Below are 13268 nucleotides of genomic sequence, written 5' to 3'. Positions count from 1 at the left end.
ACTGGGCAGTGTTTCATTCTGCTGTGCATAGGGTCACTGTGAATTAGTACCAACTCGATGGCACCTAACAACAACAACCCTTTATGTTATTTCTATGTTTACAGTTGTGACAATTGCAATTAGTCATGGTACCAATTACGCAATACTGAATAGGAATCTTATCCCCATCTCCTTCCACCAGACCTGTCTGTCGTTGTTGTTGTTAAGTGCCGTCGAGTCGGTTCCGACCCATAGCGACCCTGTACAGGGTTTTCGAGGGTGTAAATCTTTACAGGAGTAGAAAGCCTCATCTTTGTCCCGCAGAGCGTCTGGTAGTTTCGAACTGCTGACCTTAAGGTTCGCAGCCCGATTCGTAGCCACTACGCTAAGACCAGACCTGTCTAGACAAGGTGAAAACTATTCAGTGGGGATTCTACCTTCCTCCTCACACTGCTCTCAAACTCCCTCTTGAAAACTTGAAAACTCTTCCTTCTCAGTTGGTATTTTAAGCTACTACATCTGTAAGTATAGGTCAAGTTCATCATATTGTAGCAATTTACACTTGTTTCCTTTATTAAATTTATCTTCCTCTAGTCACGTTTTGATCATCAAGCCATTCAAGCTAGGTCAAATGGGCACTATCTGTAAGTTTGGGTGTTCTTGTACGTCTCCCCTCACTTCATTATCAGCTGGACACTTCACTCTCAACTCTAGCCTTCTGTGGCTAGGTCCTTGTCCATGGGCTTAGGAGTCCCCAGGTCTCACCACACTTTGGACAAACCAGATCTTCCTTTTCTCTCTCTCATCTCCAGGTCACTGGGAGCCTATAGAATGTGGTCAAACTCAGCCCATATCTTCATTGCTACCTTTCCCCCACTTCCACTCACCAGTAAAAAATGCCTTTTTCAATTTAGTTTTTAGGCCCTCTCTCTTTCTTCATTTCTAAAATTAAGAAGCTAAAATGATGACTTAACAATAATGTTTTTCAAATATTTATTAAGTACACAAAAGTTTAAAATGAAGGAAAGATGAAACGTTAATAGCACTGAGGTTCGTTTTATTTCATTTTTATGCTATGCAACCTATCTGTTCATTGGCTCACCTTGTAAGTTAATGCAACTGCTATATTCATAATGTTGATGATCACGTACTGTCAGAATTAAACTAAAAGTGGCTATAAAAGTGAATAATTAAAAAGCAATGATTACTGTGTTTACAGCAAGATGGGGCTATCTGGACCTATACTTATCATTACTGCTGTCAGAATTAACTGTTTAAACTGATGAATAATTGGACCAAAGAATAAAAGAATATTTGAATGTCTGGTTGGTTGTTTTGGTAGTTTTAATAGTATAGTTTTAAGAGGCGCTGCATGTGATTGCAGATGGTAATCATTAGGCCCACAGAACTAGATGAGATAAAGAGGCGTTAGTAGTGTTCTCTCTCCAGGGTGGGCTAGTCTTAACTGCATGTTGTAAGCATCACAGGAACCTCTTCAAGAAAAGAAAATTCAAAAACCTATTTTTTTATGTGCAGCAACTTTTTTTTTTGGACTTTGTTACTAATCAAATATAATCCAAATTCTTCCAACATGTAGTTCAAGAAATAAATCCACTGATAGCATGTTAGGCAAAATAAATATTTTATTGTTTTAATTTTTTTTTCTCAGAAATCAATCTTTGTGTGATAATTCATTCATAGACCTTTTAGATATTCTTTCAACGAATACTGTTAATATCTCAACCACTTTTGATTAAAGTTTACACACAAAGAAACGTGTTGAAAACTATTGATGCTAAAAGAATGCCAATAACATTTGGTTGTTACGTTATACATCTATTTAACACATATAAAACCAAATAGGACATCATTTTCCTTGTTTATTTTTTCATAAAAACAAACATTTTTCAGTGGTCAAAACTGAATTCAAACCATCTATGGATGAGGAGAACAAATCTAAATTATGTCCACTTTGAAAAGACAAAAAACAGCTTAATCATTTCTATTAATTCAAGTCATAGGCCCCGCTATTTTGACAATATTCTACTATTTTGTCTAAAAGACAGAAGAAGAAACCTCTCCTTTTAAAAAAGAAGTCTGAGCAAGGCAAAAAGTACATAGTGTTTAACATAAGGCATATTTCCAAAAGAAAAATATTATGTAAGCTATAATAAAATTACATTTGTCTTGGGTAAAGTAGCAAGGCTTACAGTGTAAGAACAGTAAGTAGTTGTTGGTAACCTCATACAATTCTATCATACTGCATTAGTAACTCCCTCAAGAATTAATATCAATTTTTACACCAGAACAAGTTTTCTTCTTGGAAGTGACACTAATTAACAGTAGTGGAAAAACAAAAATCATTGGTTGCTTCAAGCTCTCAAAAAATGAATCAGTTATTGCACAGTAAATACCTCATAGAGGTCAGTGTTTTAAGAAGCTATTCTAAAGAAGTATGTTATTTATAAGTTGGTTAAGTCTGGAAGGCTTCAAGTTTTAAAATTAACTCTACATATGGTAATCAGTTAGAAAATATTGACATACAAATAAATATTAGGTTTTCAAACTGCTAACAGTTTTGAAAGTTTAGAAAAGAAAGGTTAGCAAAGTGTCTATCTAAGTTTTTACGTAGTTTTTAAAAGATATGGAAAGAATTAACATTGTACATTTATACAGTAGCCCAGAGTTCAACAGCAAGTGTCTTCTGAAACACAAATAACACCTCCACCAGTGTATGCCATCGATATCTTCAATATTATATAACTAATACAATTCATGTCAACCTTCAAAAAGAGAGAGAACATATAATTAAGCATCTTTCAAATATTATTGATAAAAGGTTATTTAAATGAGGGTTCATCTATCTACCTTTCTTAATATGATTTTTCTGGAATCGCTATACATTTTACTGAGAATCAAGTTTCTATGCCTAGTTTTGAAAATAAAATCCTAATTTCTTTGTAACCTAACTTAAATATTTTCTATTATCTACAAATGAAATTATGTATCAATTTCAAAATACATTTTTATTTCCAGATTATATTGAATATACTTACTTCTATTAATTATACAGTTCGACTAAGCAATGTATTATAGTTTTTGCATTCACCAAGTTTTACTGTGGACAAATATTTTATGAAATGCAATTAGTTATGAGATAATATTAAATTTTTAATTTATTTAAAAGAATCTTTATAAATTTTAACAATTATTCAATTATTGACATATATGTCAAATGTTTCCTTAAAATACAAAAATACTAAGTTACTAAGAATTTGTGATAAAATCTCAAAATTATGTTCCATAAACTGAGCATATGACATGCCATTATCATCAAAGCTATTACAGTATGATTCAGCTTTGAAGCGTCAATTCCAGCAATTAGTTACTGAAATTAAATTTTAATAAAACAACAAAATACAGATAATTCCTTGGAGGTTAGTTTTATAGAATTTAACCTGCTTACACTTCAAAATGGTACTACTGTATGAGTTTTTATAGAAAGGATATATCATATACATTTTAGAAATAAAATTCAGCTATAGAAATAGACCTACCTACTAAAAAAGCAAAGCATTAAAAACCAATGTATAATTTTAATTTAGCTAACTAAAGAAATTCAGAAGAAAAATGTACCTGTAAAGTCTATTTAATAACTATTTGTCTTGCTTAGATGCTTTACTTGAAGACACTGCTGCCAAAAGTCCACTTACAATTTCCCTTCGGATTTCCCCAACAATAGACTCTTTAATCTGGAATAGAATATGAGAAAAATAAGAATTTAACAATATTAATTCATTTTTGATGTTTACAGAAAAACAAGTTACATTTGTTGTAATCAGCTAAACTGTCAAGTTAACTACAAAACTCAAGTGACCCTTCAGGCAAGACCAACAGGCAATGGCAACGTTTGTCCTCTGTCTTCAAACCAAGATCAGCATCCAAATTCTTAAATTGAGAACATTAGAAAATATTATTTTACAGATAGGATTTCAGTAAATTTAAAAATGTATTTCATGAAAACAAAGTAACCTTCAAGGTTTGATGAAAAGTTAGGTTCAGGGAGTAGAAATGAGGGTGACCTACTTAAGACACTTCATGTCGGTTTGCTGCAACGAAGAGCTGAGAAACCAAATGAAACAGATATAGAAGTTACTAGAACTCTGACCATCAAATGAAAGAATAAAGAACTGTGGACTACACACCATGTAACAGCCACATTAACAACAACAACTTTTGGTGTATGCTGCAAATATATCCATGCACATACAGGAGGCAAAGTAATAAAAACATCTTAGTCATAACTACCCTATGAGTCATCAACACCTTGAGGAACTGAGTCACTGGGTCTTGGTAACCAGACTAATCTCTAAACACATCTAGATTATTGGCATAACATATTCCACAAAAACAATGTTCTACATTCTAATATGGTGTGAAGCTACCAGGTTCTTAAAAGCTTATGAACTGTCATTTAAGATGCAACTATCAGCCTCACCCTGTTCGAAGCAAAGAGGAGTGAAGAAAATCAAAGCCTCAAGGAAAGAATTAGTCCAAAAGACTAACAGACCACGTGAACCACAGCCTCCCTAGTCTGAGACTAAAAAACTAGACGGTGTCCAGTTGTCACAACTGACTACTCTGATAGGGATCACAATAGAGGTTCCTGGACAGAGTGGGAGATAAATGTAGAAAAAAATTCAACATCATAAAAATAAAGACTGCCTGGTCTGATACAGACTGGGGGAACCTCAAGTTTATGGCCCTTAGACACCCTCAAACATGGAACCGAACCTACCCCTGGGGATCACATTTCAGCCTAACAACACACCAGTCTATAAGGGGAATAATAGCTCCCCCCAAGAAATGTATTCCTCAAAATAATTAATCATAGAAGACCCAAACAGCAGCATTTATCCAATAACAAAACCCAGAAGGGAAGAAGGGACAGCAAAGATGGAAGCATGGAAACCCCAAACCCAGGGAAAAAGTGGGAGAGTGATGTTATTTAATGGGACTGCAACTAATGTCATGAAACAAAATCTGTATCAACGGTTACATGCAAAACTAATGTGCTCAGCAAACTTTTACCCAAACCACAATAAGATGTTCAAAAAAGAAAGTTAGGTTCACTTTTATGTTTTTTATTAATGTCTACCTAGTGCCAGAGGATAAGCACTGGTATGCTAACCACAAGGTCAGTGGTTCATCCCACCAGCCATTCTTTGGAAACAATATACAGGGTCGCTCTAAGTCAGAACAAACTCAACGGCACTTAACTACAACATCCTTTGTTAGGCAATCAGCAGAAGAGTCAAGTATGGTTTTTGTAACAACCCATCAATTACAAAATAATACACAGGTATATCATCTGCTTACACGGCACTTAACAACAACAACATTAGAATACACTGTATTGTCCCCTGGTATATCATTAACAACCTGCAATATGCAGATGATACAACCTTGCTTGTGAAAGTGAAGAGGGCTTAAAACATTTACTGATGAAGATCAAAGCACAGCCTTCTATATGGATTCCATCTCAATGTCAAGAAAACAAAAATCCTCACCACTAGACCAATAAACAACATTCTTATCAATGGAGAAAAGATTGAAGTTGTCAAGGACTTCATTTTTCTTGGATCAACTATCAACACTCACGGAAGCAGCAGTCAAGAAATCAAACGACGTATTGCATTAGGCAAATCTGCTGCACAAGACCTTTTTAAAGTGTTGAAAAGCAAAGATGTCAGCTTGAGGACTAAGGTGCACCTGACCCAAGCCATAGTATTTTCAATAACCTCATATGCATGCGAAAGCTGGACAGTGAGTAAAGAAGACCGTAGAAGAATTGATGCTTTTGAGTTATGGTGTTGGAGGAGAATATTCAAAGGACCATGGGATGCCAAAAGAACCAATAGGTCAGTTTTGGAAGATGTGCAGCCAGAATGCTCCTTAGAAGCCAAGATGGTCAAACTTCATCTCTCATACTTTGAACATATTGTCAGGAGGGACCAATTGCTGGGGAAGGATATCATGTTTGGTAAGGTGGAGGGTCAGAGAAAAAGAGGAAGACCCCCCAACAAGATGGACTGGCCAAGTGGCAGCATCAATGGACTCAAGCGTGTCAACAATAGTTAGGTTGGCCCAGGATCGTGTAGTGTTTCATTCTGCTGTGCATAAGGTCACTATGGGTCGGTACCGACTTGATGACACCTAACAACAACAACAATGTACATTTTAAATGGAAAGGAGAAACTATCATTTAGCGCAATGCATTTTAAAACATAAAAACATCCACTAAACAACATAAAGTCAAAGGAAATAAAATTTTCCTCAGTTATACGATACGTTTTCCACCTGCTTGAAATGTTTAATTCACATAAGGATAAACATCTCATTTCATGGCTGGAAAAGGCAATTTCATCAAGATATTCTTCTCCTAGTGTCCAAAAACTATACATGCCAATGCACTCCTTTCACTCTCTAAGGATATAGCATCGTCCTCTGTGAAGGCCTTAAATATGTATTTCCTGGAATAAACTGATAATGCCTTCCCAAATTAGCACTTGAGATACTCTAAACCAGCTTTTAAAAATTCTCCATTTCCACAGTTTCCTGTCAGCCTGATCTATTTCCTAAAAACGTTCCTAAGTACATCCTGAACACATCTCAATTGAAGTCTTTCCAAAAATGGCTCTGTATTAATCTGTCATGCAAAATTGGTACACAATACACTTATAGTTACTTGTAGAATCAAAACGCTCGTTAGCTACTGACCATCTGTACTGAAGTATGTTTTTATAGATATAAACCTTTCATTTTAATTTCAATGACTATTTCTAAACTTTAAACAGAATTAAACGCTCTGAAGGTCACAACACTTCAGATTCATGTTTTAAATGAATTTGTGTTAGATAAAAGTATTATGGAAACCAAAATCTCTTAAATCACCACAAATGTATTGAGGGAGAATCCCTGAAAATCCATGTTTACAAAGACAGTAATTAGTCTAGTCCTACTGGTCAATGACATATTGGCAATTTCATTACATGTCATCATTCTCATCATTCAAAAAATCAACCAACCAAAAAGTAGCCTTTACAAATAAAAATGTGCCAACATTTTTTGTAAGTACACGTTATTGTATAAACTATCAAATACTTTAAAATTTTGATGAAGATAAAAATGTTGCATAAAAAAATTAGCTGAAAAATCCTTGCATCGCTGAATAATACAGAACAGAATAAAATTTGAAAACTAAGAATAATCTTAGCAATAAGAGATTAAATAGAAAATTCTATGAGTATGGCAGCCTGTGCATAGTTGTTATTTTTGTTGTTATTAAGTGCTGCCAAGTCACAACATTCTGAGACTTTTGAATCTTTGTGGGAGCAGAAAACCTTATCTCCTGCAGACTGGCTGGCGGGCTTGGACTGCGGACCTATGGCTCACAGTGCAGTGCTTATCTCATGGAGCCACTGTGATAGTTGTTGTTGTTCAGTGCCGTTGAGTCGGTTCCGACCCATAGCAACCGTGTATAGGGTTTCCGAGGAGTGACTGGTGAGCTTGAACAGTGACCTTGCAATTCAAACGGCTTTGCAGTCTGGCGCATTAACCCACAGAACCACACCAGGACTCCACCATGATAGTTGTTGTTGTTGTTATGTGCCATGGAGTCGGTTCTGACTCATAGCGACCCTGTACAGGGTTTCCGAGGCTACAAATCTTTACGGGAGCAGAAAGCCTCATGTTTCTCCCGTGGAACAGCTGGTAGTTTCGAACTGCTGACCTTGTGGTTCACAGCCCGATTCGTAACCACTACACTACCATGATAGTAGGTCACCAAAAATTTCCATTTGTAGTTGGGATAGAAAACTTTGCAGTAGCAGCATCTTAAAAGAGAAGGCAAAAAAGGAGCCAAGTGATAAGACAGTTACTAGGGAAGAGAAGGAAGTTAGACTAGAGGGAGGTCAAGATGGAGAGTACTGTACTGTCAGTGACGACGTCAGTGAAGGGATGAGGTCTCACTGAACTATGTATCCTGGTATAAAGTGCTCCATAAATACCTGAATGAATAACGAGAGAGCAAGAGGGAGACAGGATCACCACCAAAAGGAATAAAAGAAGTACAAAAACAAAGAAGGGGTACAGACAGACATAAATTTTGTTTTCAATACAATTTCAGTTTCAATAAAACTGAAAATAAATTTTGAGTTTTACTGAAACTGAAATTACTGAATTAAAGTCTCTCCTTCTACAGAGGTCTATGGTTGTTGTTGTGTGCCCTTCAGTCTATTCTGACTCCTGTAACCATGTAGAACAGAGTAGAAAGGTCCCAGAGAGGATCCAGAAGCAGACTGCTACATCTTTCCCAAGGAGCAGTTGGTGGGTTCGAGCTTCTTATCTTTCAATTAGTAGTCAACTACTTAGCCACTATGCCACCAGGGCTCTTTCCGAGAAAGACTAGAAGTGAGAAATTTACTGGGATAGATAGTAAAGTCACCTTTAAGAGCACAACTTCCAAAAAGTGCTATTAGCTGAAGATAGACTAGTTGAGGTCAAGCAAAACCACAAAACCAAAGCAGCTGCTGCTGAGTTGGTTCTGACTCATGGTAACACTATGCACACAATCTAACTGTGCTCCTCACGGTTTTCAATGTCTATGAACGTTCTGAAGCATGTTGCCAGCAACCTTACAGTTTGTAGTCAAACACTTCACTGCTTGTGCCACCCAAAAATGGTTTAAGACAGATGAGTCGGTCTGCTTTCATGAAGATTTACAGCCTCAGAAACCCTATGGAGCAGTTGGAATCAGTCCTCTAAGGTTGCTATGAGCCAGAATCAACTCAGTGGCAGTGGATTCGGGTTGTCATTTTACTGAGTTACATACACTACTGGGTGTCAGATAGTCTATCATGTCTGATATATGGCACGTCCAATATATTATCAGGTGATCACAGTAAGAGCAGCAACACACTGTATATGTACCAAAGTATAGTAACGCATGTCAGATACACTGTTATAAAGATACTGCAAGGCAAGAACCAAGCCTAGGAACTTCAATAAATAAGAACTCTAAAACTAATCTACAGCTAGTCTTACAGAGCCTTGTGCGCAATGCTCAGACACTCAGCTACTAACTAAAAGGTTGGTAGTTTGAACCCACACAATAGATTTGCAGGAGAAATACCTGACAATTTTATAAAGATTGTGGACAAGAAAACCCTATGGGGCATTTCTACTTTGTCACATGGGGTCCCTAGAAGTTGGAATCAGCTTTATGGCACCCCACAAAACTACAAGAACATGGGCACCTTTAAACATTTAACTCTGCTGAATCTATGGGCACATGTTTCTATGGACACATGATCAGACATTCTATTACGTAATCTTTTATTTATTTAATTTTTTTAACGTAACTGCAAACAGTTACAGGCCACTAATCACATACATCACAGACCACCCAGGCAAATTCTAAAACAGTACACTATACACAAAAGCAAAAAGAATGTATCTTTAATCTGATTAAACTTAAATCACTGAATGAATGTATTAAGTATTGGTACAAAAATATTTCTTTCAATATTCTCCTTCAATGCTCTCCTGCAAGAGAATTCTATTATATTAACACATCCTAAACTATGAAAGCACTCTTTAAAAACCTCATATGTGCTGAAAGGATGGAAACAAAGGCCAGACAGTCAGCACTGTTCTCATGTATCCAGGAGCTCAGTAAGAAAACTTCCCTGAAGTGTCTGCCAAACATGTTTAATCCTCACCTGCAAACCTGTTCAATCCAAGAAGAAAGCTTACCTTTCTGAATAGTGGCTTTGTTCATGGGGATAGGGCCCCAAAATTAACTAGGAAGATAGAATCTAATTTAATTTTCTCTGTAGCTAATATACCAAAGCTTAAAAAAAAAAAAGGAATTTATTATCTTGAATACTTGAGTAGAAAGACAACCAATTTGAAGGGACTGGAATGAAGATTAATCTGATTTTCAAAAATTTTGTAAAGTTTTACAGAAAATGACTACAACTGAGAAAGTACGATCCTAACACATTTTATAACATCATTATTGACATTGGACTATATCCACTCAAACACTTAACAATAACAATATATGCTTTAAAAACTCTTTAAAAATAATTATTTTAAATATTTCAATATTCTTATACCTAGTCTGACCTGTTTGTTTTGTTTGGTAAGCTCTTTAAGGCAGTGAAAGGGTAAATGTTTAAATCAACTTTCTCTAAACTGCACCAAATTCTGAAAAACTCTTCCAATATTTGCCTTGAAAATTAGTTTAAGTGTCTGAAAATTGTAACATCTTTCCTATTTAATAGGAGGCTCTTATAAACAAGTATTTATAGGAGTTGAACTTAACCAGCCATAGCTAACTTACAGTTACAATACAAATACATTCATAGAATTAAGACTCTTTAACTTTTGTTTTTTAAATTGGTATATTCATATTATGAAAAGAACTTATATACATATAAGTATGGAGTTTCTGGGTGATACAAATGGTTAGATGCTTGATTATTTACTAAAAGTTTGGTGGTTTGAGTTCATCCAGAGATAAAGGCCTGGTGATTCACTTCCAAAAGATCACAGCCATTAAAAATATCATGGAGTACAGTGCCACCCTGACACAGATTAGGACTTCATGAACTGGACTTGACGCAAAGACAACTTGTTTGGGGTTTTGGTTTAGTCTCTTCTGCTGTAGTGTTTTGTTTCGAAGATGTGACTTTGTCTCTTAATGTGGATGGATTATTAGGAAATAATGTGAACACAATGTAAACTTCACTTTGGCTTAGTGTGATTTTATCCACAAGAAGCACTAGGTAGAAGCAAAAAGTTAACACTTGATTGAAGCCAAAAACATAGTGCAAACACACACACACGCATCCCTTAAATATGTCAGGTTCCACAGTTCACTGTATGTGATGAGCCACGGATCATTCACATGTGGTGTTAAATCTGTCATAGGATTTTAGGGAGCCCTTCTTTCACTAATTCACAATAACTTACAAACTGCAACCTTTCCAAAGCCCTGTTCTATGAGCTAGCTCCATGTCTTTTTCCAGGTGGTGGTTGCTAGGTACTTACTGTTGAGTTGGTTATTACTTACAAGGACCGTATGGACAACAGAACTAAAAACTAACTCGTGCTGCACCCGCCTCACAATCTCTGGGTGCCATATTTATTATAGTATTTATGTATGTCTTAATCATAAATTAAATGTACTTTATTAAATGGACACAAATTACATATTTTTTAACCATTTAACTGTTTTAACATGGTTCTACTGTTTTTGTTAGGTTCCTTTCTTTCACTTTTAATTTGTCACTGATAAAAGTTTTGAAGTCATGTTCTTAATCTCACTTTATCTAAAAAAGCCCTCTGGTTTTGATTGCATGATTTTGAATAGAACAATTATTTTTAGGAAGGCCTAAGTCTCCTCATCTGGTGCTGTAGGATCAGAACTGGACTTCGAACCACAAGGCTGGCAGTTCAAACCCATCATCTGCTCCTCAGAAACCCTATTTATGGTCACTGTGAGTAAACATACTCAACAGCACTTAGCAACAACAATATAAGTCACAATATAGCAAAACAGACTATTTTTAGTGTACTTCTCAAACAATTATCAAGTGGTCATAAATGATGGTACTTAAAGCACGTGAACCAGAAGGTCAATGGCATGTTCGAGGGAAGAGTCTGGTCAGCTGCCACCATTCTGGACTTAGTTACTATAAACTTGTTCTATGCCACTTAAAAATTAATTGTAAAAGCACACTAGGTTCATACTAAGGAACTTATTGGAAACAGACCATTTTAAAATAGGAAGCCGTTGGCCCTAATTTCTGTGGCTCATTTTGACCTTTCCTATTTCTAAATTCTTAGTTTTGGAACAATTTACAGTAACTGCTTTTCTACACAATTTTCCAGAATTAGTCTGTTTCTCTTCCAACTTTAGGCAGAATGAATTCATGTCTTACATATATAAAGATATAATATTTCATTCTTCATAGAGAAATACTCATTAGACATTCATAAAATAATTTCATAAATGTATAGGATATTCCTTTTCTAAACTAAGGAAAAGAATGAAAGGCCCTTTAATATCATGGGTTCATATATATGCATTCTAAAGAAAAATGAATAAATGATTCTTTCCTTAGAATTCATCTTCTGAATTTTTAAGACAAGGAAATAACCAAATCGAACCCACTGCTACTGAATTGATTCCAAGTCATAGCAAACCTGCAGGACAGAATAGAACTGTCCCATTGGGTGTCTCTCTCAGAGTGGCTTGTGAGTTTGAAGCACTGACTTTTCTGTTAGCAGCTGAACTCTTTAATTATGGTGCCATGTGGGCTCCAGACAAGGGAACAGAAAATAAGATACATAGAGAGAGATTCCTGATACGGTGCTGTGGGTTAATGCGCTAGATTACAAGGTCAGTTTGAACCGCGAGGTCAACAGTTGAAGCTCACCAGTCACTCCATAGAAGCCCTATACAGCGTTGCTATAATTTGGAACCGACAGGATGACACTTACAACAACAATATATTTATATATTTAACATGGGGAGTCCTGGTGCGGCATTGTAGGATAAGCACTGGGCTGCTAACCACCAAGGTTTGCAGTTCAAACCTACCAGATGGTCGTTGGAAACCTTTATACAGGATCGCTGTGTGTCGGAACTAACTCGATGGCACTTAGTAACAACAACAATAACTTAACATGCATAATTTTTATGCTGTGCAATGCTATCCTGGATTTTTCTCCAAGAAACAGTATGATTTGAGAAGGAAAAAAATAAAAACTCTTCATAAAAGTGTGCCTACAAAGGTTTCCTTTTTAAAATGACATATAGTATATTATTCCTGCTAATTATCTGATTTTGATGTCCAAATCAGTTATTTTACTAATTTTTCTCAATTAACCTTAGACTTTTGACTACCATACATACCATTTTTTTTTTCAGTCTATGATTAATGCTTCAGATTCTCACCCTGCTATGAACAAGAATAAACTCATCTTTTCATTCCGCATTTTAATCCTGGAGGGTCTCACATATCTTCCATATCTCTCCATCCACCAATCACACTAAATGCTTTGGGTATATTAAAATCACACCACCAAAACAACAAAAACAGAAACAAAATCACAACACTATTTTCTCAAGTCAATTGTAATTGTTAAATGACAGATTATAATCCTGAAAGATTTAAATCATAATCCTTCATTTTCATTTATTTCAAACCCTACAA

The 13268-nt window shown here is 35.7% G+C and overlaps 1 protein-coding gene across 4 annotated transcripts in view; it reads right to left on the bottom strand.

The window, feature by feature from the left end:
- Window positions 1-1604: 1604 nt before the first annotated feature.
- The window catches only part of SSFA2 (sperm specific antigen 2), a 47987-nt gene continuing 36323 nt past the window's right edge, over window positions 1605-13268 (bottom strand). For 3 of the 4 annotated variants that reach the window (XM_006864017.1, XM_006864019.1, XM_006864020.1), the window contains 2 exons: window positions 3616-3731; window positions 1605-2762 (listed from right to left, as the gene is read on the bottom strand). In XM_006864017.1, the coding sequence (XP_006864079.1) occupies window positions 3636-3731 (96 nt within the window). In that variant the 3' untranslated portion in view covers window positions 1605-2762; window positions 3616-3635. The remainder of the gene's footprint in view (window positions 2763-3615; window positions 3732-13268) is intronic. The other variant, XM_006864018.1, reaches the window with a different exon arrangement.

This window comes from Chrysochloris asiatica, unplaced genomic scaffold, assembly GCF_000296735.1.
Source record: "Chrysochloris asiatica unplaced genomic scaffold, ChrAsi1.0 scaffold00059, whole genome shotgun sequence".
Classification (NCBI taxonomy): domain Eukaryota; kingdom Metazoa; phylum Chordata; class Mammalia; order Afrosoricida; family Chrysochloridae; genus Chrysochloris; species Chrysochloris asiatica.
This window is presented reverse-complemented; position numbering and strand designations above follow the sequence as displayed.